We start from the raw sequence: 24,703 nt of genomic DNA on the forward strand, positions 1-24,703 counted from the left end.
AATATACTGCTGGACTTCTCGGTGAAGGTATTTTCTCGAAACTTTAACAAAAGCCCGTACCGAGCTACTGAGCGTCTCTCTTGCAGAGTCTTCCACTGGAGTTGATCATCTCCGTAACGCTTTCGCGACTAGTACAACGAAGCGCGCTACTCTCCGTTGGATCTCCTCTCTCTCTTCTCTCAATTCTATCTGGTACGAATCCCACACCGGTGAGCAGTATTCAAGCAATGGGCGAACAAGTGTACTGTAACCAGCTTCCTTTGTTTTCGGATTGCATTTCCTTAGGATTCTTCCAATGAATCTCAGTCTGGCATCTGCTTTATCGACGATCAACTTTATATGGTCATTCCATTTTAAATCACTCCTAATGCCTACTCCCAGATAATTTATGGAATTAACTGCTTCCAGTTGCTGACCTTCTATATTGTAGCTAAATGATAAAGGATCTTTCTTTCTATGTATTCGCAGCACATTACACTTGTCTACATTGAGATTCAATTGCCATTCCCTGCACCATGCGTCAATTCGTTGCAGATCCTCCTGCATTTTGGTGCAATTTTCCATTGTTACAACCTCTCGATATAGTACAGCATCATCCGCAAAAAGCCTCAGTGAACTTCCGAGGTTATCCACAAGGTCATTTATGTATATTGTAAATAGCAACGGTCCTATGACACTCCCCTGCAGCACACCTGAAATCACTCTTACTTCGGAAGACTTCTCTCCATTGACAATGACATGCTGCGTTCTGTTATCTATGAACTCCTCAATTCAATCACACAATTGGTCTGGTAGTCCACATGCTCTTACTTTGTTCATTAAACGATTGTGGGGAATTGTATCAAACGCCTTGCGGAAGTCAAGAAACACGGAATCTACCTGGGAACCTCTGAGTCTCGTGGACGAATAGCGCGAGCTGGGCTCCACACGATCGTCTCTTTCGGAACCCATGCTGATACCTACAGAGTAGATTTCTAGTCTCCAGAAAATTCATTAGAATCGAACATGATACGTGTTCCAAAATTTTACAACTGATCGACGTTAGAGATATAGGTCTATAGTTCCGCACATCTGTTCGACGTTCCTTCTTGAAAACGGGGATGACCTGAGCCCTTTTCCAATCCTTTGGAACGCTACACTCATCTATAGACCTACGGTACCCCGCTGCAAGAAGGGGGGCAAGTTCCTTTGCGTACTCTGTGTAAAATCGAATTGGTATCGCATCAGGACCAGCGGCCTTTCCTCTTTTGAGCGATTTTAATTGTTTTTCTATCCCTCTGTCATCTATTTCGATATCTACCATTTTGTTATCTGTGCGAGAATCTAGAGAAGAAACAACATTGCAGTCTTCATCTGTGAAACAGCTTTGGAAAAAGACATTTAGTATTTCGGCCTATAGTTTGTCATCCTCTGTTTCAGTTCCATTTTGGTCACAGAATGTCTGGACATTCTGTTTTGATCCACCTACCGCTTTGACATAAGACCAAATTTTCTTACTATTTTCTGTCAACTCAGTACATAGAACTTTACTTCAACATTCATTGAACGCCTCTCGTATAGCCCTCCTCACACTACCTTTTGATTCGCGTAATTTTTGTTTGCCTGCAAGGCTTTGGCTATGTTTATGTTTCCTGTGAAGTTTCCCTTGCTTCCGCAGCAGTTTTCTAACTCGGTTGTTGTACCATGGTAGCTCTTTTCCATCTCTTACAATCTTGCTCGGCATATACTCATCTATGCATATTGTACGATGGTTTTGAACTTATTTTTAGATTGTGCACCGACTCTGTGAACTGTTGCAACACCGAAGTACTGGCAGCTCGACTTGTAACTGCCATTGGTTATACATAATTTTATCTACAAATTTCATAGACAGTAACACTGGCATCTTATTTATCCCAAAGTATACCAGTTATTCACTGACAGAGTTTCAAAATAATTCTGTTATTGTCACTACTCTCTGTCCAACGCTACGTTAACACAGTCTTGCGTTGTTCAAAGAAATATTTCACTTCACTTATTCTTGCTGCAATGTCTTTTGCTCACAGCACACACATAACATACACGCTCTGCATAATTCGTCCTCCAATCATGTCAACTGTTAGGGGAGCAAGAGTGTGCATCTTCCTGCATAACGAAGGAATTGGATTATTCTTTGTTTAGTGTTTATTGGTGACATGAAATATCTTCAGCAACTGATGACGCCATTCAACGTGTCAACCAAGGGGAAACGCATCTCATTCTTCGTAAAACTTAGATCACTCGTGATTTTAAAAATGATTACCATTTATTTAAATGGCTTTGGAGTCCTCATTTCCAGTTGAAAGGGAGGAGGAATCTGAACAGGTCATTAGAAATAATGACGTGTGGATGTGCAAAAATACAGTAGAGCTACTATCTATGCACTATCTATTTCGGTATCACCATTCAGCATTAGACTATTGTTAGTTTCTTTATTTAAAATTAATTTATATCTCTCCTCCACCATATTCGAAATCATAATAAAGAAGTGTGTGACATGTACTGCTGATAAATCTGACTGGCGATTTGGATGTGAGAGGTACTGAAGACATGATTTTTGATGGGGGATTATGAGGGTAGTCTGATAGCTGAGATGTTGTGGTAATGTGTCGATTAGTCAGTGAAAAAGTGGGGTAGAACTGTCCTTTGAGATGACTAGAGTAGCTTATGATTGGAAGGTTGAAGGGGAAGAAGGGGGGTAAATATCATGAATGTCTAGGAGAGACTGAAATTCCGTTGGGAATGGATATGTAGTGCATTGAGATGGTGGGAAGGGGAGCCTGCTGATAGAGGCGTGGCACCGGGTACGGTGAGTATAGGGTGTAGGCATTTTGGTCACCGGAGATGTACGAGAAGAGTATGGAGATATGGAAATTTCAGTACCTGGTAAAGGAGATATGCAGTCAACGGTAGGTAATACAGAAGGTACGGCGAAGTGTGTAATACTCTGTGGTTTGGAGAGACTAATTTTGGGACAGTAGGTCTCCAAGAACGGACGCCCAACTGCTTCATCAATGGGAGTATTACAGCGAGATAGGTCATTCTCCAGATCAAAAGAGATGATTTCTAGCCGAACTCTAAATGCAATTTGTTTTCAGCGATGGTGACAGGCACTGCTGATCGTTTCAATGAACTGCGTGCGGTATCCGCACCCTCTCGTGTTACAGGCGTTGTGTCCAAACTGGATGAATCGGTGGGGCGGGTGGTGGCTGCGCTTCAACAGCGGGGAATGCTGGAGAACTCCATCATCGTGTTCACCCCGGACAACGGAGCACCCTCAACTGGCGGAACTGCCAACTGGGGATCTAACTACCCCTTCAGAGGCGTAAGTAGAGATATACAATGCAGCGTGCTGTAAAGTATCGTAGCAGGTGTCGCACCTGGGCAGGTCATATTCAATGCCAGAACACCCTCACTCGTACTAAACCTCCAGAAATCTTCCAGTTTAGCCAGTGAGTCCATAGAGAATGGCATGAGATGTACAATATGAGTGGCTGTGCTTTTCCATCCGAGTTTGCGATCTTAGTGAGTCGTTCTGTAGGGTTCTTTCTACCTGTTTTGCCGAGAAGCTTTCGAAGCTTATGTCCCTCGCAGAAGCAGTATCAGCGCTGTCTGGTTCTCTGTTAAAGTGCAATTCTACTACTATCATTTTACGTGATGAAGCTGGAGTCTATATTATTCGGAACAAAGTCTAAAAGGGATACCATTATTATGTATTTATCTACTACCACCATAAAATGATAACATCGACATAATTAACAGTGATTAACTGAAAGCTAACGATTTTCTAAGAGCATAGTCTTACGAGAGAATTAGATAGGACGGCATTCTATCGGCGACTGGTTACTATTGTGTGCAGTCTGTACATCGTACTTACGCTCGTGATACTTTGTAACCGTTCATACATTTTCGTTAGCTTCATCATTATTCACTTATTTATTAAGATGATAGATATTAGGTACTGTAATATTGTTGTAACAAAGCACGTGTGATCTGCAGTCCTCTCCTAATATCTGCATGGGAAAATCCCCTTTTATTAGCAAATATTTGTTAAGTAATATTACCTGCATCGCAGCAGAATAACTACTTTTCCTACGTATCTCGCTGCTGACGTAACGGGCGGTCACATTTGTAGCCACAGCGCCTCGCACCACCGCCCACTGGCAGCGCCGTTATGGTCCAACCGCTCCTTCAACCAGGGTGGGAACTGAAATCTTACTCCCGACTGTGTGCGTTCTGCAGTACCGCCTTACTCACACTAGGCGATTTTCTCCCCTCGATAATAATTGCGGCTGAAATAGTCGCTTAGGGTGTCACACTTCAAACGATTGTAGTCACGGCGGATGAAGTCGCGCCGACGAAACTGGGTGCCGCACTAGTGACAAAAATCGGTGGCTTCTGCAGGTGTGTTGCAATCAACCGCGAGAGACACCATGCATTATGACCTCTCATTCGAAATTGAAATATTTAGCTGCAGTAGCATTATATGTAGCTCCACGTCACAGAAGGCATAACCGCCAACGAAAACAGTGGATTCATCCATTTATTATTAATCGTCCAAGTGTGCGAATGTTTGTGTTGTTACACAAGAAACTTAGGAGTTATCCAGAGAAATTCTTTGATTATTACCGCATAACCGTAGCGTCTTTCGACTTACTGCTCTCGAATTTAGAAATTAACTCACAAAAGAAGGATACCAGGTTACGTGACTGTGTTGGGGCGGACGAAATACTTGCAGTAGCATTGAAGCACGTTTTTTTAATTACATAGAGAACATAATTTATGGACATGAACATACACTTAACATAACGTTAACATAAACTAGGTTATAGTGAAGGAGTTTACATTACATGTCAGTTGCCTCATGACTTGTAATATTCTTCAAATGACAAGATCGAGTCTTCATCCGGCAGTCCAGTCACTGGCGAAAAATAAGTGATTGGGCTCTCAGGTGTAGGGCTTTGTGTACTTGTCACTGTCGATGAACCTGACGGTGCAGTATTTGTGAAGGAGTCAGTAGTAGTGCTGCTCTCTACTGTCTTTCGGCTATAAGATTTTATTTATTGTAATGTTTTTATTTGAAAGTCTAGTTTATCGTCGGTAGTCATTTAAGTAAGGCAAAACAGATGTTAAAAACAACTCATCAGGATTCTTCTGTGCTACAGCACAAGTTGAACTATGTATCAAAACTCTTATCAACTCTCTATCAAATGGGTTCTGAATTTTCCTTTTATTTGCTTTAGCAGTGGAAGACTTAGCAGCAGTGTTAGGCGTCGGTGCATTGTCTTCATGATGCTTTTCCGCTTCATCGTTATCAAGAATAGAGGCATCATTCATATTTCCTGAGGTCCTGAAATTAAAAGAAACATTTTTGGAAAAACCCACATGCCACTTTGTACTGTACAAATGTGTGTGATGTGATAAGTATATAATAAGTCGGTATTGAGTACGTAATTAACAACCATATCCATTGGAAATACATTTAAATTTTACAGAATTGCAGAAGAAAGTTTTTACTTACTGCCTCAATTCCATGGCTTCTTGCACGAAACGCACCTGTATATGAACAGGTGTAAGAATAATTATTTTTGCTTTCCTACAGGAAAAGAAGTACAAAGCGGTGGAAAAATGTACGTGATGGATACATACGCAGCCCGATTTTTTCGGGCTGCGTATGTATCCATCACGTACATTTTTCCAACGCTTTGTACTTCTTTTCCTGTAGGAAAGCAAAAATAATTATTCTTACATTTTTGCTTTCCTACAGGAAAAGATTTTTTCGGGCTGCGTATGTATCCATCACGTACGTTTTTCCAACGCTTTGTACTTCTTTTCCTGTAGGAAAGCAAAAATAAATTATTCTTACACCTGTTCATTGAAATTAATTAATTTCCATCAACCTGATATTGTGTTTTATACTCTACTTATTTATAGCAGGTATCTGGGAACGGGATGCTCCACGACTTCCGTGCACTACGAGTTTTTGCTAGGAGGCTCAACTGCTGCATCCATAAGTGAAGGTACATGCAGAGAAATTTATAACTGCTTACAACCAAAGTACATGACAAATCCTACGAAACAGGACTTATAGACATTGCTCTGAATTTTGAGAAAACTGCAAATTTTCCTCACTGCATAGGTGCCATTGACGGTAAGCACCTGCGATTCGTGAAGCCATGGAATAGTGGAAGTGAATTTATTTGTGATAAACAGTTTCATTCCTTAGTGCTTATGACAGTTGCGGATAGTGACTATTGCTTCCGACACAGTGATACAGGAGGATATGGAAACGATGGTGATTCAAATATTTTAAAAGGAACTAACTTCGTGAGAGCCCTTTATAATGGCAGGTTACCTTTTCCAGACGTCAAACCTTTGACTAATTTACCAAACAATGAAAATATGCCTTTCGTACTTGCAGGTGACGAAGGTTTTGCTCTTGATAAACACTAGACGCGGTCTTTTGCAAGAAGATCACTCACATTATCGGGGAGAGTGTTTAATTATAGGATGAGTAGAGCAAGGCTTGAAGTAGAATGTTCGTTTGACATCCTTGCTAACAAGTTCCGAATTATCCACAGGGCCACAGACGTTAATAGTAACTTGGCTCAAAGTATTATAAAAACGTCTTGCATGCTTCATAACTTTGCGCAGAAGCATGATGGCTAACGGTTTGTAGATACTTTAACCTGTTCTCTGGAATCTATGGAAAATGTAGGGCTAAGAGGTAGCAACTGTGAATGTGACATTAGACACACGTTTGGCAACTTCTTCTGCTCTGTGGAAGGATCAGTTCCTGGGCAAGGTGCGTACATTGCCGGCAAAGAAAACTAGACGTTGCAGATGAGGATGTCATTGTTGTCATCAGCTGAACTTAGAAGTATTAATAGTCGATACATTTCATGTTCACATTGTCGTGTTAGACTACTCGGTTTATGACTTAAAAACATAATGCTACGAATACGTTCACATGAATACCGTTCTTTCAAACAATCCTTTGTAGGTTCTGTTTTAACTTTTGAAATAACTTATTCCACAAAACCTTAAATTTACGTTTTTTTAAACTGTATCCTCATACCCTTAGGTATTATTAGATTAAGACACTAGTAAAAAAATTGTAAAACTTCAAAGTATTTATTTCTCTGCCTTTTTTAAAATACAGAAAATAATCTGAAAATACCTCTGAAAAAATGGTTCAAATGGCTCTAAGCACTATGGGACTCAACATCTGAGGTCATCAGTCCCCTAGAACTTATAACTACTTATCCCTAACTAACCTAAGGACGTCACACACATCCATGCCCGAGGCAGGATTCGAACCTGCGGCCGTAGCGGTCGCGCGGTTCCAGATTGTAGCGCCTAGAACCGCTCGGCCAACCCTGCCGGCCATGCCTCTGAAAACATTATATTAAATCACGCAAAGTTTCAACACAATTAGTTACATTGTTTTCGCACAACAGGTTTGTATACATGTCATGCTATTAGAGGGAGCCACTCATGAAAAATGGCAATGACCACTATGGGACTTAACTTCTGTGGTCATCGGTCCCCTAGAACTTAGAACTACTTAAACGTAACTAACCTAAGGACATCACACACATCCATGTCCGAGGTACGATTCGAACCTGCGACCGCAGCGGTCGCGCGGTTCCAGACTGTAGCTCCTAGAACCGCTCGACCACTCCAGCCGGCCCACTCATGCAAAGGTGTAGGATATCTTCCGTCGGCCTAGAATCATAACATTTGGCAAGGAGCAAACTTTCACAGTAAAAGTAAAGCAAAATATCCGAAAACAGTTAATTTGTAATTAAACAACAAAAGATATTTCTTTTGTGATGTGTTATTCGACGTTAAACTTGAAATTAAAACAGTCAGTAGTTTTGCATTCAAACTGACTCTATCATATGGTAAAAACTAAACGTCGCCCAAGGGATGACGTTTTTGCTCATATGACGCGTTTCGGAATTTGTGAATCATCAGATATCCAGGAGCGATTACTGAGGTAGATATGGCGTATCAATCTGGATGTGAAACAAACATTTGCAGACTAGTCTGCCGCCAAGTCTCCTTGATTGCAGAACTGATGATAATCAAGATAACCTTCACCTGCCTCTCGCGTGATTTTATGTCACCTTTATATTATTGAAATGAAAACATTCTCGAATATCGAGGAATCCCTGGAGCTGATAACTTGCCAGTATCAATGTCGATAACAGGCAAATATGGTGGAGATTATCGATTCACGGAATGTGTGAACTGTCTACATGCATAATTAAGTTTGTACAGAACTCTTAGTGCGTGAGCCTTAGTGACACCTGATCCATTTTGTTACGATTTACACTACACAAATACAGTATCGGAGAATACACAAACGAATTATAAGCAATGCACGCGGAAAATTATTTCCTACATTGGAGCATTACTGCTCACCATAACGCTTTATTAAGAAGCACACACCCCTCATGGTAGCTCTTTCAGAACTCATGATACCGACACAATTGTCTTATGTCAAACACCGTTATTCGCTGGCCGAGGCTGCTGGGCCTAGGTGAGGCGTTTCGCTGATGAATGCCATCATCTGCATATGTACCAAGCTCGTCCCTTGCTGCTGATCGTTCACCTGGTTCGGCACTCAGTGCATGTTATTTTTTTATGTGTGCTCCGAATGTTCCTGTGTTTGCATTCATCATGCATTCATTTAATATGAGTACATGCAACAAAAACATATACGGTTCTTTAGAAAGAACATAAGAACGAATATGGATTATATTCTTCAGACAGCGAATATTTTAATCATCAGATTTATTATTCTGTCCATGTGACAAATTAAAAAAAAATTCAAACTGCTCTTCTTATTAATGAGTGATTCTTCCTTATTACATATATATTTTAAGTTAATAAACAGCTAATTCATTAGATGAAATATAACTATTTTCACTTATTCTCCTTCTTCTTCTTCTTTGGCACTAGAGCCCTTGACGACTCTAGGACTCCTCAACAGTCTTCCTCCATACATCTCTGTTCTCTCCCTTCCTCGGGTCTCCATCTTGTTAAAGTCGGACAACACACTGTACTGCCACTAGCTCCTGGTGGGCTCTTCCTTCTAAAGCATTTCGATCTACCTTTAATTATTCATTTGGGCATCCTGTCATCTGACATTCTCTCCATATGCCCTAACCATCGGATTCTTTGAGATTCAGCAAATTTCACTATAGCGTCCCATTGTATAATCTCTTGCGTTTGCATTCTCCAACCATGTACCCTTAAACTTTTCGCAGTATTTTTCTTTCAAATTCCTTTAGTTTGTTTGTAAGTCCAATTTTTGCTCCTTCTGCTTCAATTATTTCCTACATTTCTGTAAGGGTGTTTACATCTGCTGCCATAATTGCAATATCATCTGCACCGCATATGTATGACTAGATTTAATCATTATTCTTCCTCATTATTGTGGCAGACAATGCAGTGCGAAGTTAAATAGGACTGAAGGGACACCATAAGTCTGTTCCACTCCATTTGAAAAGATAAAGCTCTTGATCACGCTGTTGTTCATTTTTGCATTAGTGTCCTTCATTATTCACTCACCTAATCTTCTTAGCTTGTCACAGGTGCCCAATACTTTTGTACTTTATACAATGCCGGTCTGTTACCACCATCAAAAACATTTTAGAAGCAACAAACAGTAAATGGCAACTTATATCATATTCGTAATTATTTCTCCATTAGTTGATGAATAAGGAACAACAGCTCAGAAGTGCCTCTAATTGATAGGAACTCACACTGGTGTTACCCAAGAATATTTTCACTGCACTTTTTTATCCTTTCATTCAGCAGCCCGGAAAATATCTAGTAGGATATATTCCATAAAGTTATGCCTCCACAATTTTCACAAGGAAATTTTATCTCTTGTTACATATAGGGCATATTATTATAGTTTTCCGATTCTCAGGTATTCTTTCACATATGTTATTTATTAACGCATGTATTTCACTTACTAGAGGATGAGCACGAAATTTCATAAGTTCTATCCCATTTCATCAGGATCACATTTTTCAGTTTATATGTTCACTGACTTCACCTCCTCCATTGTTCTCTCCTTTCATCTGCTCTTGCCTCTATATTCCCCTCCTGTTCTTGTGGATCACATGGTACCTGGTCTGAGTTTGTACTGAGCATATTTTCAAAGTAATCTGTAAATCTCTGTATTTTGTGTAGTTTGTCCCTGATTATCTTACAATTTCTATTTTGGCATGCAATTTGCATGGGTCGAAATTTTTTTCTCTTATTTCCTAATGCATAAAAGGATTTTACTGTCTCGTTCTCTTCCTTTTGTTCTTCTATCTCTTGAAATTTTGATTTCAGCCATTCCTTTCTCTTTTTCTTACATATCCTCTGAGCAAGACCTTAATTCGTTATACACCTCCACGTTTTACTTATCACTCTCTGCAATATTCTTAGTAGCCCTTCATGTTTGTTTTCTATTGCTAGTCTACGTTCATCATCAAACCATTCGTTTCTTTCCTTTCCTCTCATCGCGACTGTTTCTTCTGCTGCCTCTTTCACTATTTTAAATATGTTCTCAAAATGATTTCCCAATTGTAAGACTGCTGAACACTAATTTCATTATACACTGAAGCACCAAAGAACTGGTATAGGCGTGCGTATTCAGATGCAGACATATATAAACAGGCAGAATGCGGTGTTTCGGGCGGCAACGCCTATATAGGACAACAAGTGTCTGGCGCAGTTGTTACGTCGGTTACTGCTGCTACAATGGCAAGTTATCAAGATCAGTTTCAGCGTGGTGCTATAGTCGGCGACCGAGCGATGGGACACAGCGTCTCCGAGGTAGCGATGAAGTGGGGATTTTGCCGTACGACCATTTCACGAGTGTATCATGAATATCGGAAACCTGGTAAAACATCAGTCTCCGACATCGCTGCGCCCGGAAAAATTCTTGCAAGAACGGCACCAACAACGACTGAAGAGAATTGTTCAACGTGACAGAAGTTGAACCCTTCTGCAAATCGCTGCAGATTTTTAGTGCTACACCATCAACAAATGTCATCGTGCGAACCATTCAACGAAACATCATCGATATGGGCTTTCGGAGACGAAGTACCACTCGTGTACCCTTGATGACTGCACGACGCAAAGCTATACTCCTTGCCTGGGCCCGTCAGTGTCATCATTGAATTGTTGATGACTGAAACATGTTGCCTGGTCGGACAGGTCTCGTTACAAATTGTATCGAGTGGATGGATGTGTACGGGTATGGAGACAACCTCATGAGTCCGTGGACTCTGTATGTCAGCAGAGTACTGTTCAAGTTGGTGGAGGTTCTGAAATGGTGTGGGGGGTGTGCAGGTCGAGTGATATGGGACCCCTGATTTGTCTAGATACGGGTGACATGTGCGTAAGCATTCTGTCTGATCACCTGCATCCATTCATGTCCACTGTGCATTCCGACGGTCTTGAACAATTTCAGCAGGACAATGTGATACCACACACATTCAGAATCGCTACAGAGCGGCTCCGGGAACGCTCTTCTGAGTTTAAACACTTCCGCTGCTCACCATACTACCTAGACATGAATATTACTGAGCATATCTAGGACGTCTTGCAACGTGTAGTTCAGAAGAGATCTCCACCCCGTCGTAGTCTTACGGATTTATGGACAGCCCTGCAGGATTTATGGTGTCAATTCCCTCCAGGTCAACTTGAGGCATTAGTCGAGTCCTTGCCACCTCGGGACCGATGACCTTTGTAGTCTGGTACCTTCAACCCCCACAAACCAAACCAATAACGCCACGTCGTGTTGCGGCACTTCTGCGTGCTCTGGGGGCCCTACACGATGTTAGGCAGGTGTACCAGACTCTTTGGCCCCTTAGGCGATTACACATTATTATTTAACAGTAATTATTAATCGGCAACGTGAAACAATTGCGTTTACTTATGTTGTTTATACTCCTTCCTTAGGGTCAATACTCTTCACCTAATCCGTTTACTAACAGACCTATTGAGACGCATACTTGATTACGTCACGTCGGCCTCCATTCATTCACTCACCCGGCTGCATCAGCTTTGCCATTTAAAGGCAATTAACATTAGACACTCTGCACTGTCTCTTTAAACTGTCACACTAACGCCACAACAGGAATAAAAAAACAGTCATAAATAAATATTTTAACATAAAGACAATCTCAAAGAATTTAAAAAATCATTACAAGGTCCTCGGGCTGTTCTTTCAACTCCTACTACTTGCTGTAAACAAACATGTAACTAAACACACGTTTTCTCAAAAAGCTTAAAACTATTATTCCTCTTAGTACTCTTACAACTTTAATGAGCTACTGTTGTTGTTGTTGTTGTTGTTGTTGTTGTGGTCTTCAGTCCTGGTTTGATGCAGCTCTCCATGCTACTCTATTCTGTGCAAGCTTCTTCATCTCCCAGTACGTACTGGAGCCTACATCCTTCTGAATCTGCTTAGTGTATTCATCTCTTGGTCTCCCTCTACAATTTTTACCCTCCACGCTACCCTCCAATACTAAATTGGTGATCCCTTGATGCCTCAGAACATGTCCTACCAACCGATCCCTTCTTCTAGTCAAGTTGTCTCACAAACTCCTCTTCTCCCCAATCCTATTCAGTAACTCCTCATTAGTTATGTGATCTACCCATCTAATCTTCAGCATTCTTCTGTAGCACCACATTTCGAAAGCTTCTATTCTCTTCTTGTCCAAACTATTTATCGTCCATGTTTCACTTCCATATATGGCTACACTCCATACAAGTACATTCAGAAACGACTTCCTGATACTTAAATCTATACTCGATGTTAACAAATTTCTCTTCTTCATAAATGCTTTCCTTGCCATTGCGAGTCTACATATTATATCCTCTCTACTTCGACCATCATCAGTTAATTTGCTCCCCAAATAGCAAAATTCCTTTATTATATAAGTGAATTATGTGACATTCTCTGCCGGAGAAAAAATTAGTACAACTTGAAAGACGACGTCGATCTTGATCTGATAATGACATACGCCACCTAGGGGTTAGTGGATGTACTGATAACGGTTTCTAACATCTTCCGCCAATAGATAGCATAGGGGCATAGCAACCAGAGCACCATCCGTATCTACCCCTTAATAGGGAAGGTTAACAGCCGTAAAGCTTAGCGTGGTGCAAACCGAGATGCACTCGTGCTTCCTATAGCAACTGAACGATTTTGAAAGGGGTCATATTGTGACTTCCCGAGCAGCGGAATGCTCCTCTCGGGGAATTGCCTCACAACTTGGACGTGTTTCCTCAGTTGTGCAACGATGCCGTTGTCAGACGTCAAATGAACATTCTCACTTCAGATTTGAGATGCTGGACGTCCACGCACCACAGACATCCACCAGGATTGACTTGTGGTAAGGGCAAACGTGGCAGATCGTACAGCTGCCACAGCACAGAGAAGAGGACGTGTGAGGTCAGACGTGGCAACACGAACTGTTGCGAACCGGTTATTAGCAGTGGGACGATGGGCGTGCCCGTCCTCCACTCACGGCACAGCATCGACACGCAGCCCTCGACTAACGCTGTTAGAAGATCAACTGGAAGCTAGAATGGCACGCCATGGTCTTCAGTGATGGAGTCAGTGTTCACCCAAGTGATGGCCGTTTGTGTATACAGTGTAGACCTGGTGAGCGCTCTCTCGTTGGGTCAATTCGTCCAAGACACACTGGTCCCACCCTAGGACGTATGGTCTGGGGTGCGTGCGATAAGCTACAGTTCTTGTTCACCATTTGTGTTTCTGGACGGAACGTTAAGCTGCGCTCGGTATGTGCAGAATATTATTAGACCGGCTCTTTTGCTGTTCTGGCAACAGGAAGGTGGTGTGTTGTTTCAAACGGGTAGTGCTCACCCACACACTGCCCGTGAAAGTCAACGTGCCATAGGAGACGTGCAGCTACCTCCCTGGCCAGCACGATCTCCGGACTTGTCTCAAATGGATCATGTGTGATTCGGAAGTGATTCGTGCGTCAACCAACAACTCTTAGAGAACTACGTGAACAGAACGTGCAGGCGTAGAATAACGCATCTGAGGACAGTAACTCTCGCTCTGTACGATCGACTATATGTCAAGAGTCAGCTCCTGCATTGCCGCTTTTTGAAGGTGCACCCCGTACTAATATGTTTCTGTATGGGTTGATACCTGGCACCTCAGAACAGCTAGTACTATTGATATGTAAATGTCATAATTTCATGTACTCCATATGCACTGTTGCAACAATAAATCTTGACTGAATTGGAAACCTTTAAAGTTTGTCCTTTTTTTTTTTTTTTTCAGCACCGTATCGGGGTCTTTCAAGCACACTTCATATGTTTGTGTCCTAGTGAGATAATCTCTATTCAAATCTGTCAGAGCCAGCCAGCTTCCCCGTAACTACCGCTGTGTCTCTGCTCATCACCTACAGTGTATATACCTATTATTCCTTTGGAATTTCAGTATGTGCTACTACTACCTCATGACAGGTACGTACCTTGTTCATAATATACTGCTGTTCAAAATTCCCTTCATACAGCTTTCTCTGTCCTTAATGCTGAATGATTTTTCGTCGTGTTTCATTATTCTTGTACATTTTGAAAGTACGTCACCATGTCCTGAAAAGATATTTGTAACCATCTTTTTAAAACTTCGTATATTTTATAATGCCTTTCTTCATTACATTTGTACTAATTGAAGTTACATTCAGATACTTCAACATCTTCCTGGTAAAGAAACCATCTAACGCGAAGCTCTCAATCTCTTTCTTTCTGTGTGTGGCTATATTGGGTACTTTCATCTGAGTGACAATCTTGTGTAACCCACCTACTTTCAAGCAATGGCCTTCATGAACAACGATTCTATTTTTCTTCCTATGGTCAGTTGTTCGTTTATTTTTCTCTTCGTAACTATTTTCACGTAATGATCTTCTTTGTTAGCATTTCGACTGTTGTTATTTACTGCGATAAAGTCTCTTATTTTTGAATGTAGCTTTTCTTCTACTCTCTCAGTAAAGAGATCAGTGCCTCTGGCAGTACAATCACTGCCGTCCTACAGAATAATCTCTTTAGTATCAGTTTTTATCAAATTCTGTACTGACGCTATTCTGTTGGATAATTCTGACTCTTTTTCATCAATTTCTATATTTGCATTGGAGAGTGACACATCACGTTTCTCAAGCTCCTTCCTGAAATTTTGATCTAAAGTTTTAACCCTTTTATGGGCAATGGGCAGATACCTTCCCGCATAATTTAATATCTCCCACTGTCCGAGATTCCAACATCTTGCTGGTGCTTCCATCTGTAGATTAGAATGAGAAACATGTGAAAAGTCGAGCCGCTGCTAGTAGTCGCACTGGCAACAATTGGAGGAGGATTATTTGTGTGTTTGCTCATTTCGGTGGCAGAAAGACGTCGTCTTGTTGTTACTTCGTGGTTTTGTTCATCTACAGACAATGGCGTCTGTAAGCAACCCCATGGTACTTGTTTGATACTTTATGGAATTTTCATGATATTATCGCATGAAACAAATTCTACTTTATTCTATCAAATAAACATGCAGGAATATTTGGCCATACATCTAACACTGCTTCACATTTTAATTGTGGTCAATATAGAATTGTTATTAGTCACATTCATTTATCTTAGGTATTTCTCATCACAGAATTACTTTACTAGAGAGGAAGACGTGCTAGATTATCTCTTCTCACTTCACGAGTATGATTGATTTCCCGACACTGAATCAGACGATGTTTCAACGGATGTGGAGAGTAGTACACTGAACCCACAGTCTCCTGCTGCTTTTCAACAACAAATGCTCTCAATTGTAAAAAACGTTTCCGTCCATGTAGTGTGTTCGGTATCTACAGGTTCTTCCACAGAGTAGGCAAAAATTCCAGCTTCCCCTCAGTGCTTAAACATAGATCCCGTTAGAGAAAGCTTAGTATTGTCAAATAAAGCTTTGTCTAAAACCAATCGTACATACGAGTAATTTCTTGATATCTTCAGTGAACGTATCATTCAGAATATTGTTGAACAAACAAACTTGTACTCATCCCACGAATGCTCATCGTTATGGGCATCCGTACTCTGCCACATTTATCAAATTACTGGAGTTCTCTTTTGCATGTTGAATCAGTGTTGAAATTGATGACTCCGAAATGATTCAATTTTTATGGGACCTTTATCTCAACGATAATTCGAAGGCAGACGGGAAGGGTTCTTCTAAATATGATAAATTATATAAAGTGAGGTCACTAACTGACTCCCTAAATAGTAATTTCTTAGAGGCATATAATCATTCAGTCAGATTATCCATCGATGAAGATATGACACTTTTCAAGTGCAGATCAAGCATAAAACACTATATGGGCACCAAGCCTATAAAATGAGGGTACAAGGTCTCGTGCCTGGCTGATGCTAAGACAGGATGTCTACTTAGATTCTAGATATATTATAGAAAAGGGGAAGACAATAATGCAAATATTCCTCCTGTTGAAAGGGTTGCACCTGAATTGTGTTCATCTTTGAAAAAATAGTAAATGTATTTTAGCATTTGACAACTATTTCACTTTGTATGCCCTAGTGTAAACACTTTTGGATGATGGAATATATTCTTTTGGTACTATCAGAGGCTACAGAAAAGGTATTCCGGAAAACATATTTTTACTAGGTGAGTTTAAGGCAGAGATGAAAGAGTCAGTCGTTGCGTAAAGTGGCAAGACACAAGAACAGGAAAAGTTCCATCTTCAGCAACATCTCCGAAGGCTGAAAGATTCGTTTCCAAACAGGAAGAGACGGTTCTATATGTAGCATGACTTGTCCAACTGCCATAAGTTTGTAAAACAGTGCAACTGGAGGTATGGATCTCTTCGCCCAGATTCGAGAACGGTATGAAGTTGGATGGCAATCTCTAAAATGGTGTCACAGAATTTTTTATTTTTGTGAATGTGTTTATAATGCACGCAGCACTGACAGGAAATGGAGAGTACCTAACATTCCGTTTAAAGTTAACAAGACAATTGCTGTCAGGTTTCTCAACACGGAAACGACTTCCATCGGTATTCATTTTAAAAGAAGCAGACACTGGTGTTCCTGATGAACTCAGATTTTCAAATATGGAAGAACATCTGTCGCAGAAAATTGTGAAGTACAGTGTTGTCGTATGTGGAGTACAGGAAAAGACGAAAAGCGATCAAGAATAATGTGCTCCAACTGCAATATCGCTATGTGTGTAGATCCATCTTTTAGGCTGTTCCATAACATTCAGTAATTAAATATTCGTTGATATTTGTGACTAAAAAATAATCAATCAATCATGTATTTGTCTTATTTTGTTTTGCAGTGTCAGTTTTTATAATAAAAAAGTTCCTAAAAATTGGATAGTAACATCTCACGGTCCGCGGGAAGCCTTCTTCCCACATTTTCAGATGCCAGTGTGGCGGTGTCCCATCCTGTTGGTAAGCGAAGTCGTTCGAATCAGTTTCCAACTGTCGGAAAAGAAGGCTCTGAAGCATATCGAGATATGTGCTCTCTGTAACAGAGTTCTCGGCGAAGAAAAATGGTCCATCCACCTTTACCCGTGAAATTACACAAAACACATTAAATTTAGGATAATCCATCTTATGTTGTACAACTTCATGTGATTGTTCCGTACCTGACATTCTCTCATTATGACGGTTCACCTTTCCATTTAAATGGAATGGTCCCTCGTCATTAGAGAGTAAGCGTGGAACAAAACAGTCATCCTACATCTTGCCAAGAAAGAAATTACAGAACTCCACACGTTGTTGTTTGTCACCTTGACGAAGAGCTTTCAGTAGCTAAAATTCGTATGGTTTCATGTGTAAACGCCGACGCAACACATGCCAGACAGACATCAGGGGCACGTCGAGCTGTCGAGCTGCACGGCGAACGGATTTTTGCGGACTCTTTGTGAAACTATGGCGGATGCGTTCGATGTCTGTGTCAGACACTCGGGGACGGCGATTTGCCTTTACACAAAGAATCTGTTTCTTGAAATTATCTGTTTCTCGGGATTGTTCATGCCGTTGTCTAATGCTCTGTGCTGAAGGAGGCTCCACACCATGCCTAGTACGAAAGTACTTTGAACAGTTATTACTGACCCGCACTGCGCAAAACGAAGAACACAAAACGCTTTCTATTGTGCCGACACCATTTTTACAATAACTGAAGTGGGCGCACACTACTGCTACCTAGCGGGAACCATGTAAAACTCGAGAGTTTTGGACAACATGGTAGTGGAGATGAAGCAGCGATTAGTATGATTAATCAATTATTCAAAAACAGTCTTAATCGCATTTATTATTATTATACAGCCAACCGGTTTCAACCCGACGTAGGGGCCATCTTCTGGGATTTTACACCAAACTATCTATAGTTTCCTGCCGTTATGTAGACAGGAGTGACACCACCGGCAGTCGACCAATGGTGTAAAAGCCCAGAATATGACCCCTAAGTCGGATTGAAACCGGTAGGCGGTATAATAATAATAAATGCGATTAAGACTGTTTTTGAATAATTGATTAAAACTCGAGACTTTGCTTTTCCAACAGTACGTCGTTCACGCACATATCTCAAAATAACGTAATAATTATGATTTCTTAAAATTCGATAATTCTTTTTGATACAGCCTGTATTACAGCTTCCTAGCACTATTTATGATTACAGAACATTAACTTCATATAGGGAATATTAAAATTTTTAGGCACCTAGATATCTTTATGTCTGATTTGGAGCTTGTTCAGAAGAAAAAAACAGAAAACAAAAAAAAAAAAAAAAAAAAAAAACTGAACTAGCAAGCACATAGATTACAAATTTGGTGTTATAAGGTCTGTTTTCCACATCAAATGCTAGAATCTTAAAATAAATACACATTACGCCATATCGGATAAAATTATCATGACTCATACGTTTCTGACGTCAATAAGTGTTTGAAGACGCAACAATAAGTAACAATACAACATTTCAGCAGAACCATTCATGGGCTCAATCTGAATGCCTCTATGGGCAATTTTATGAAGAACAAACAGTTCTGAGATACAATACTGCCATTTCCTTTAATAAATTAATAAAAGAACAAGTACAAGGAGAAAGTTGTCTCTACCCTACAGTAAATGTTGATATTTTATTTTAGGCAGTAAGTATGCATGTATGGTATGTAATGAGACTACAAAGTATCATGAAGGCGCTGTCTTCAGCAATATATCTTCAAGTAGACGTTTACTTATACTAAACAGTGCTACAGCAAACAACTACAGATGCGAAAAAACTACACTCACATTTTCCGCACCAACAGCAGTGATACCGAAACCGAAACAAAACCTTGTGTTCTGGGTTGCAAAAAACTGAGAGGCCTGCACAATTACCCTTTCTCATAAACTGGCGATAGCGGTTTCTTTTAAGCTGTACAATATACACCGCTTTTATTCTCGGGATGAGATCCAAATGGAAGTCGATTATCAATGATTTCCGTCGAAATGTGAGTGAAATTTGTGAATCCCTCATATGAGGAATGTATGAAGCCATGTTCCTTTTTCATTTTGTTTTCATTCTCATGAAAGGCAAAGTAAAGGCGAGCTACAAGATGCAGTAAAAAAAGTAACTTCGTATGCCTGAAAGGCCTAGTGCAAGTCTCTGAGCTTGAGTCCACTTATTTGCAAGGTCCGAATCTACCCAGTAGTCCTACGAATAATTCAGTGTTAAATCGGAATCACCTGTCGTTCTTGGCGAATCTTTGCGTCGTTGAGAGCTGAAAGGAAGACTGAAGGCACAACGAAAATCTTCGATCTCACTATTCTTAGATTTTCGGCCACTGACTTTACCATCAGGCTCTATACCAGTTGTAGTCATCAGTACATGTTGTCTATTCCAGTTGAAGGCGACGCTATGGGAAGGTGGTGTGCGATCCCCGGCCCTGGTGTGGAGTCCGCTGCTGCAGAACACGCCCAGAGTGTCCCACCAGCTGATGCACATCACCGATTGGCTGCCCACGTTCTACGCTGCTGCAGGTGGGTCTTTCGGTTTCGGCGGCTCTGAGATACCTACATGAAAGCCGTCCTTAAAAATTACATTTAAGTTGATATGACACCAGTAACAGGAACTCATTTGTGTCTGTTTCTCTTGAGCACTTCTGTTTTACGAGAATCATCGGCTAGAGGAAATTCAGTTTTATCTGTCATTGGCATTTTCCACAATCTGCTCATAAAATCGTGCGTTTTAATGTTATCAGGATATCTAAGTGTTGTCTTTCTCATTGGTCTCTTCCATGGAATCTATCTTTGAAAATTTTTCCTTGGCGTCAACTTCTCTACAGTATACCTTACTCTTCATCGTCATTTCCACTAGTTGTCTTTACTTTCGTGTTCTTAGAATATTTCTTCATTCGTCATTCTCTCAGTCCACTCAACTTGCAGCATTATTTTCCACAATAACATTTCAAACCTATCGAAGAATTTTTCCGCTTTATTTTGACTGTATATGATTAAATTCCATATATTAATGTATACATACAGATTGAAGCGACAAATGAAAATCTGTAGCGAGGCCGGGATTCGAGTCCAGGTCTTTCCACAAGTATACGGACTTCCCTAATACGCATCCCTCCTCAATCCAAATGCCCATTCACGCCTCAGTCCACTTGGTATTCCCCCTAAACTCGAACAGCTTTGCGGGGGTTCTCCACCTGAATTGAAACAGAACCTCAGCAGGCGTATTTTGTTTGTCCGTGCAGTCGAGCACAGCCTCTGTGTCTGGGTGGCGTAGTGGTTAGCGCATCTGTCTATTGAGCAGGAGATCAGTGTTGGAATCCCAGCCTCGTTACAATTTTCAGTCGTCTTTCAGCCTGTTTGTGTACATCATAGATGTTTGGTACTCGAAGAGGGCTGGAAGCATACGCGATTAAAAATTCAGTTCAAAATTATATTTAATGGAATAAACTTAACATTCGTCATATAATACTGTAGATAAAGCATATGGCGAATCTCTACATATATAGATCTATATTTGTACTCCTTAAGCCAATTATCAGTGTGTGGCGGAGGATATATCTGGTACCATTGTCTTTCCCATTTGTTTCAGTTCGTTTTATGAATGGAGCGTAGGAATTATTATTTGAGGCTCCCTACGAAATCTTATTGACTTTCTCGTCGTGATTATTTCGTAAAATGTACTTGGGCAGAAAGAATATTTTGCCCAGATGTTCGTGGAATGTGCGCCCTCCGTAAAGAACAGCGCCTCTCTTATAGGGTCCATCACTGTCGAAAGTTGAGTAGTACTCAAGAATAGGTCGAAGGAGTGTTTCGGAAGCCACTTGTTTCGTGCATGAATTACATTTCCCTCTGATTCTCCCATTGAATCCCACTACGGCATTTACTTTTCAAAGCCTTTTTTTTTATGTGGTCATTCTACTTTAAGTCTCGAATAGGCTTATGACACGCCCATTATTTTCCATTAGATCATTAATGTAAATTGTATATGGTAGCAACACTATAACACACCGTTTGTGGAGGTTTCCCAAATTAGGTTTACATTTGTCGATTTCTTAATGCTATCGCGTTTCATTCGTTACGCGCTAGGGTAGCCGAGAGGGCTAATGCGCTGCTTCTTGAAATCGGGTAGGCGCGCCGGCCTCAGATCGAAGCCGCCTGGCGCAATAACGAAGAGGGCTGGTATGGTTTTAGGCGGCTTTCCACATCCCGCTAGGTGAATACCGGGCTGGTACCCACGTTCCGCCTCATTTAAAACGAATGGCAGACATTCGAAAACGTTCGCACTGTTTCATGGTTCACACTAGATGCAGACACCTGGGGTACACAGGATAGCGACAGGAGGGGCATCCTGCCACCCTCTGACACTAAAATTGCCAAATAGTATCAACAAGGCCGACCCCGCTTTGAAGTGGGACAAAGGCCGAAAGGAAATGATGATGATCACATTTCATTCGTTCTTAACAATCCTCACCCTTATGCAAGCACATCTTCCAGCACATCATGTGGCGCGAGTTGTTACTGAACCTTATGTAGTTAGGATGACACATTCAGTTATATTTATTGTCCCTACATTATTTTCAATCGATTTCGGTGTTACGTTGCACAATGTTCATGTCCCTCTGTGATAATAAGTGTTCATTTCAATACCCTGTAATGGTTCTTGTACACCTCATAGAATACATAAAGGAAATAGATGCCCGCTTTGCTGAAACTTCTTTCCTGCCGGTGGTGTTAACGGCGACAGCACAGCACCTATACTGTTGATAGGAATTAGGCTACTAAGCTGACAGAATCAGAGGTCCGTGTCAAAACGGTAGACTACACCACTACGCGCTCTAGTTACTGACAGAACCAGTGGGTTTAGGATGCGAAATTCGGGCAGTACTTTGATAAATGTAAAAAAATATATGAGGAAGACCCCATTTCGTCACACACACGTCCAGTGTGTCAATCGAGATCTTACAATGGGGTGACAAGTCGTGGGGTAGCGTATGCCCATATATAGATGGCGGTGGTATCGCGTACACGAGGTATAAAAGGGCAGTGCAGTGGCAGAGCTGTTGTTTGTACTCAGGTGATAAATGTGAAAAGGTTTCCGACCTGATTGTGGCCGCACGACGGGAATAACAGACTGTGAACGCGGAATGGTAGTTGGAGACAGGCGCTTGGGACGTTCCAAATGGTAAATCGTTCCGAGATCCACGGTGTCAAAAGTGTGTCGAGAATACCAAATTTCAGGTATGACCTCTCATCACGGACACCGCAAGGAAAGAGGAGGAGCTGGACAAAGAGGAGGCGAAGAAGACACAGGCAGAGAGATGGGGGAGAAGACAAGAGGGGTGGGGGTGGAGAAAATGGAAATGGGAAAGAAGAGACGGACAGTGCGGGAAATAATGAGGAGAATGGACTGGGAAGGAAAGGGGAGGAGATGAACAGTGCAAGGGGGACGAGGAGTGGAAGAGAGAGAAGGGAAGGAGAAGGCCGACAAATAAGGGAAAAGAGGAGATGGATTTAGTGGGAGGGAGGAGATGAACAGAGGAGGATGCAGCAGGTGGACAGAGTGGGAGGAGGCAGGAGAAGATGCGTGGGGAGAGTAGGGAGAGGGGCATGAGGACAGAGTGGCGATAGAGGAGGTGCATATAGAGAGAGGGGGTGTCGATGGACAGAGAGAGCGGGAAGGAGATGGACTAATAGAAGGATGGAATACATATACATCTGGGCAACGCCCAGTACTGAACTAGTATTTATGTAACTCTGCACTAAGCGATTCGAAGTAGAAACATGAAATTAATGGCCATTGTTGCTCAACGATCTCAAAGTGTACAACATCTCAAGGCGAAGTGATTGGTCCCTAGGATATTGATTAATCGTTACTGTAACGTTCTTATTCATACAGTGTGAACTATCAAGGTTTTGATGCACGTTAAGAACCTGTAGATAAGACTACCGGGTGTTTATCTGTAAACTGTAAGGCCAGCAGCGATTGTGTTTGTGTCTTCAACATACCTTGGTGCTGTGGGAACTGGCCTTCCCACAAGAACGCTGCAACTGGTCACGGGACGGCTAAGAACCAGTTTCCCATGTAGCAGTGCAACGTAAAATGCGCTGATAAAAGATGCGATTCTTTCGCAACACAAACGGCTCCGCACTGTCAATGCGTCTGCTCAGTAGCACTCCTTTACTGTAACTGAATGCAGTCCTTTCTGGTCTGCAGTCGCGCGACAGCAGAAACAGAAAAGCGGTCCGCGAATTGACTGCCTTTTGAAAAAAAAAAAAGAACAGATATAAACGATCCGGAAAAGGACTAAAAAAGAGAATGTAAGAAGGAAGTCTACGACAGACAGGAGGTGTAGGATATGAAATCGTGGCGGATATTACCTACCCACTCAGAAGACTAAGAAACACCCCCACCCTCTCCACTACTCCATGCTTCGCCATTCAAAGAAATAGAGTGGTATGACTAGCCTAAGAGGCCCATAATGGGTGTGACTAGTTACTGAATCAAGATTTTCAGATAACGTAACAACTGACCGAGTCGAAAATTATAGCTTTAAGCAACAGGTTAGACTATATCCCTCTGTGAGAAGTATGGATTGAAGAAGAATTTTTCTGAATTAACAGGTCCTCTGCAAACATTTCTGAGCCACATATCTTTGCAGGAGGGAATGTTTCGTCACTCCCTGAAGAGCTGGACGGTGTCAACTTGTGGGACGCTCTCGTAACGAATGGAGAGTCGCCCCGCACAGAGGTGCTGCTCAATATAGACGAGAGGGTCGAGAACGGAGGAATTCGCATTGGTGACTGGAAGCTCGTAAAAGGTGAGTACCTTGTCACACTATTAGTGAACCACGTAGCATTACTGTCAGTTCAATAAAAAATACTTAACAACGCCAGCAACTGATGAGATTATCCGGAAGAATGCAATCAGCTGTCATCTAACGAGGGAAACTCCCCATCGCACTCCACTCAAAATTCGTGGTAAGATGGTCAGTGGATAGCCCTTCAGAAACTGAATACAGCTCAAGCACGAAAACAGGGAAGAGGTGTGTACTGAACTGTGGAGAAAGAAGCAAACTTGAAACGGTGAACGGTCCAAGTCTAGGGTGTGCAACACCGAGAGGTTCTGAACAGCTGCATCATCCTAG

The 24,703-nt window shown here is 41.5% G+C and overlaps 1 protein-coding gene across 1 annotated transcript in view; it reads left to right on the forward strand.

Moving 5' to 3' along the window:
• Positions 1-24,703, forward strand: part of LOC126251875 (arylsulfatase B-like) — an 80,776-nt gene that overhangs the window by 52,277 nt on the left and 3,796 nt on the right. The window contains exons 6-8 of the mRNA XM_049952564.1: positions 3,186-3,343; positions 19,943-20,078; positions 24,218-24,376. Coding sequence (XP_049808521.1) covers positions 3,186-3,343; positions 19,943-20,078; positions 24,218-24,376 — 453 coding nt within the window. The remainder of the gene's footprint in view (positions 1-3,185; positions 3,344-19,942; positions 20,079-24,217; positions 24,377-24,703) is intronic.

Source organism: Schistocerca nitens, chromosome 4 (genome assembly GCF_023898315.1).
Source record: "Schistocerca nitens isolate TAMUIC-IGC-003100 chromosome 4, iqSchNite1.1, whole genome shotgun sequence".
NCBI classification, from domain to species: domain Eukaryota; kingdom Metazoa; phylum Arthropoda; class Insecta; order Orthoptera; family Acrididae; genus Schistocerca; species Schistocerca nitens.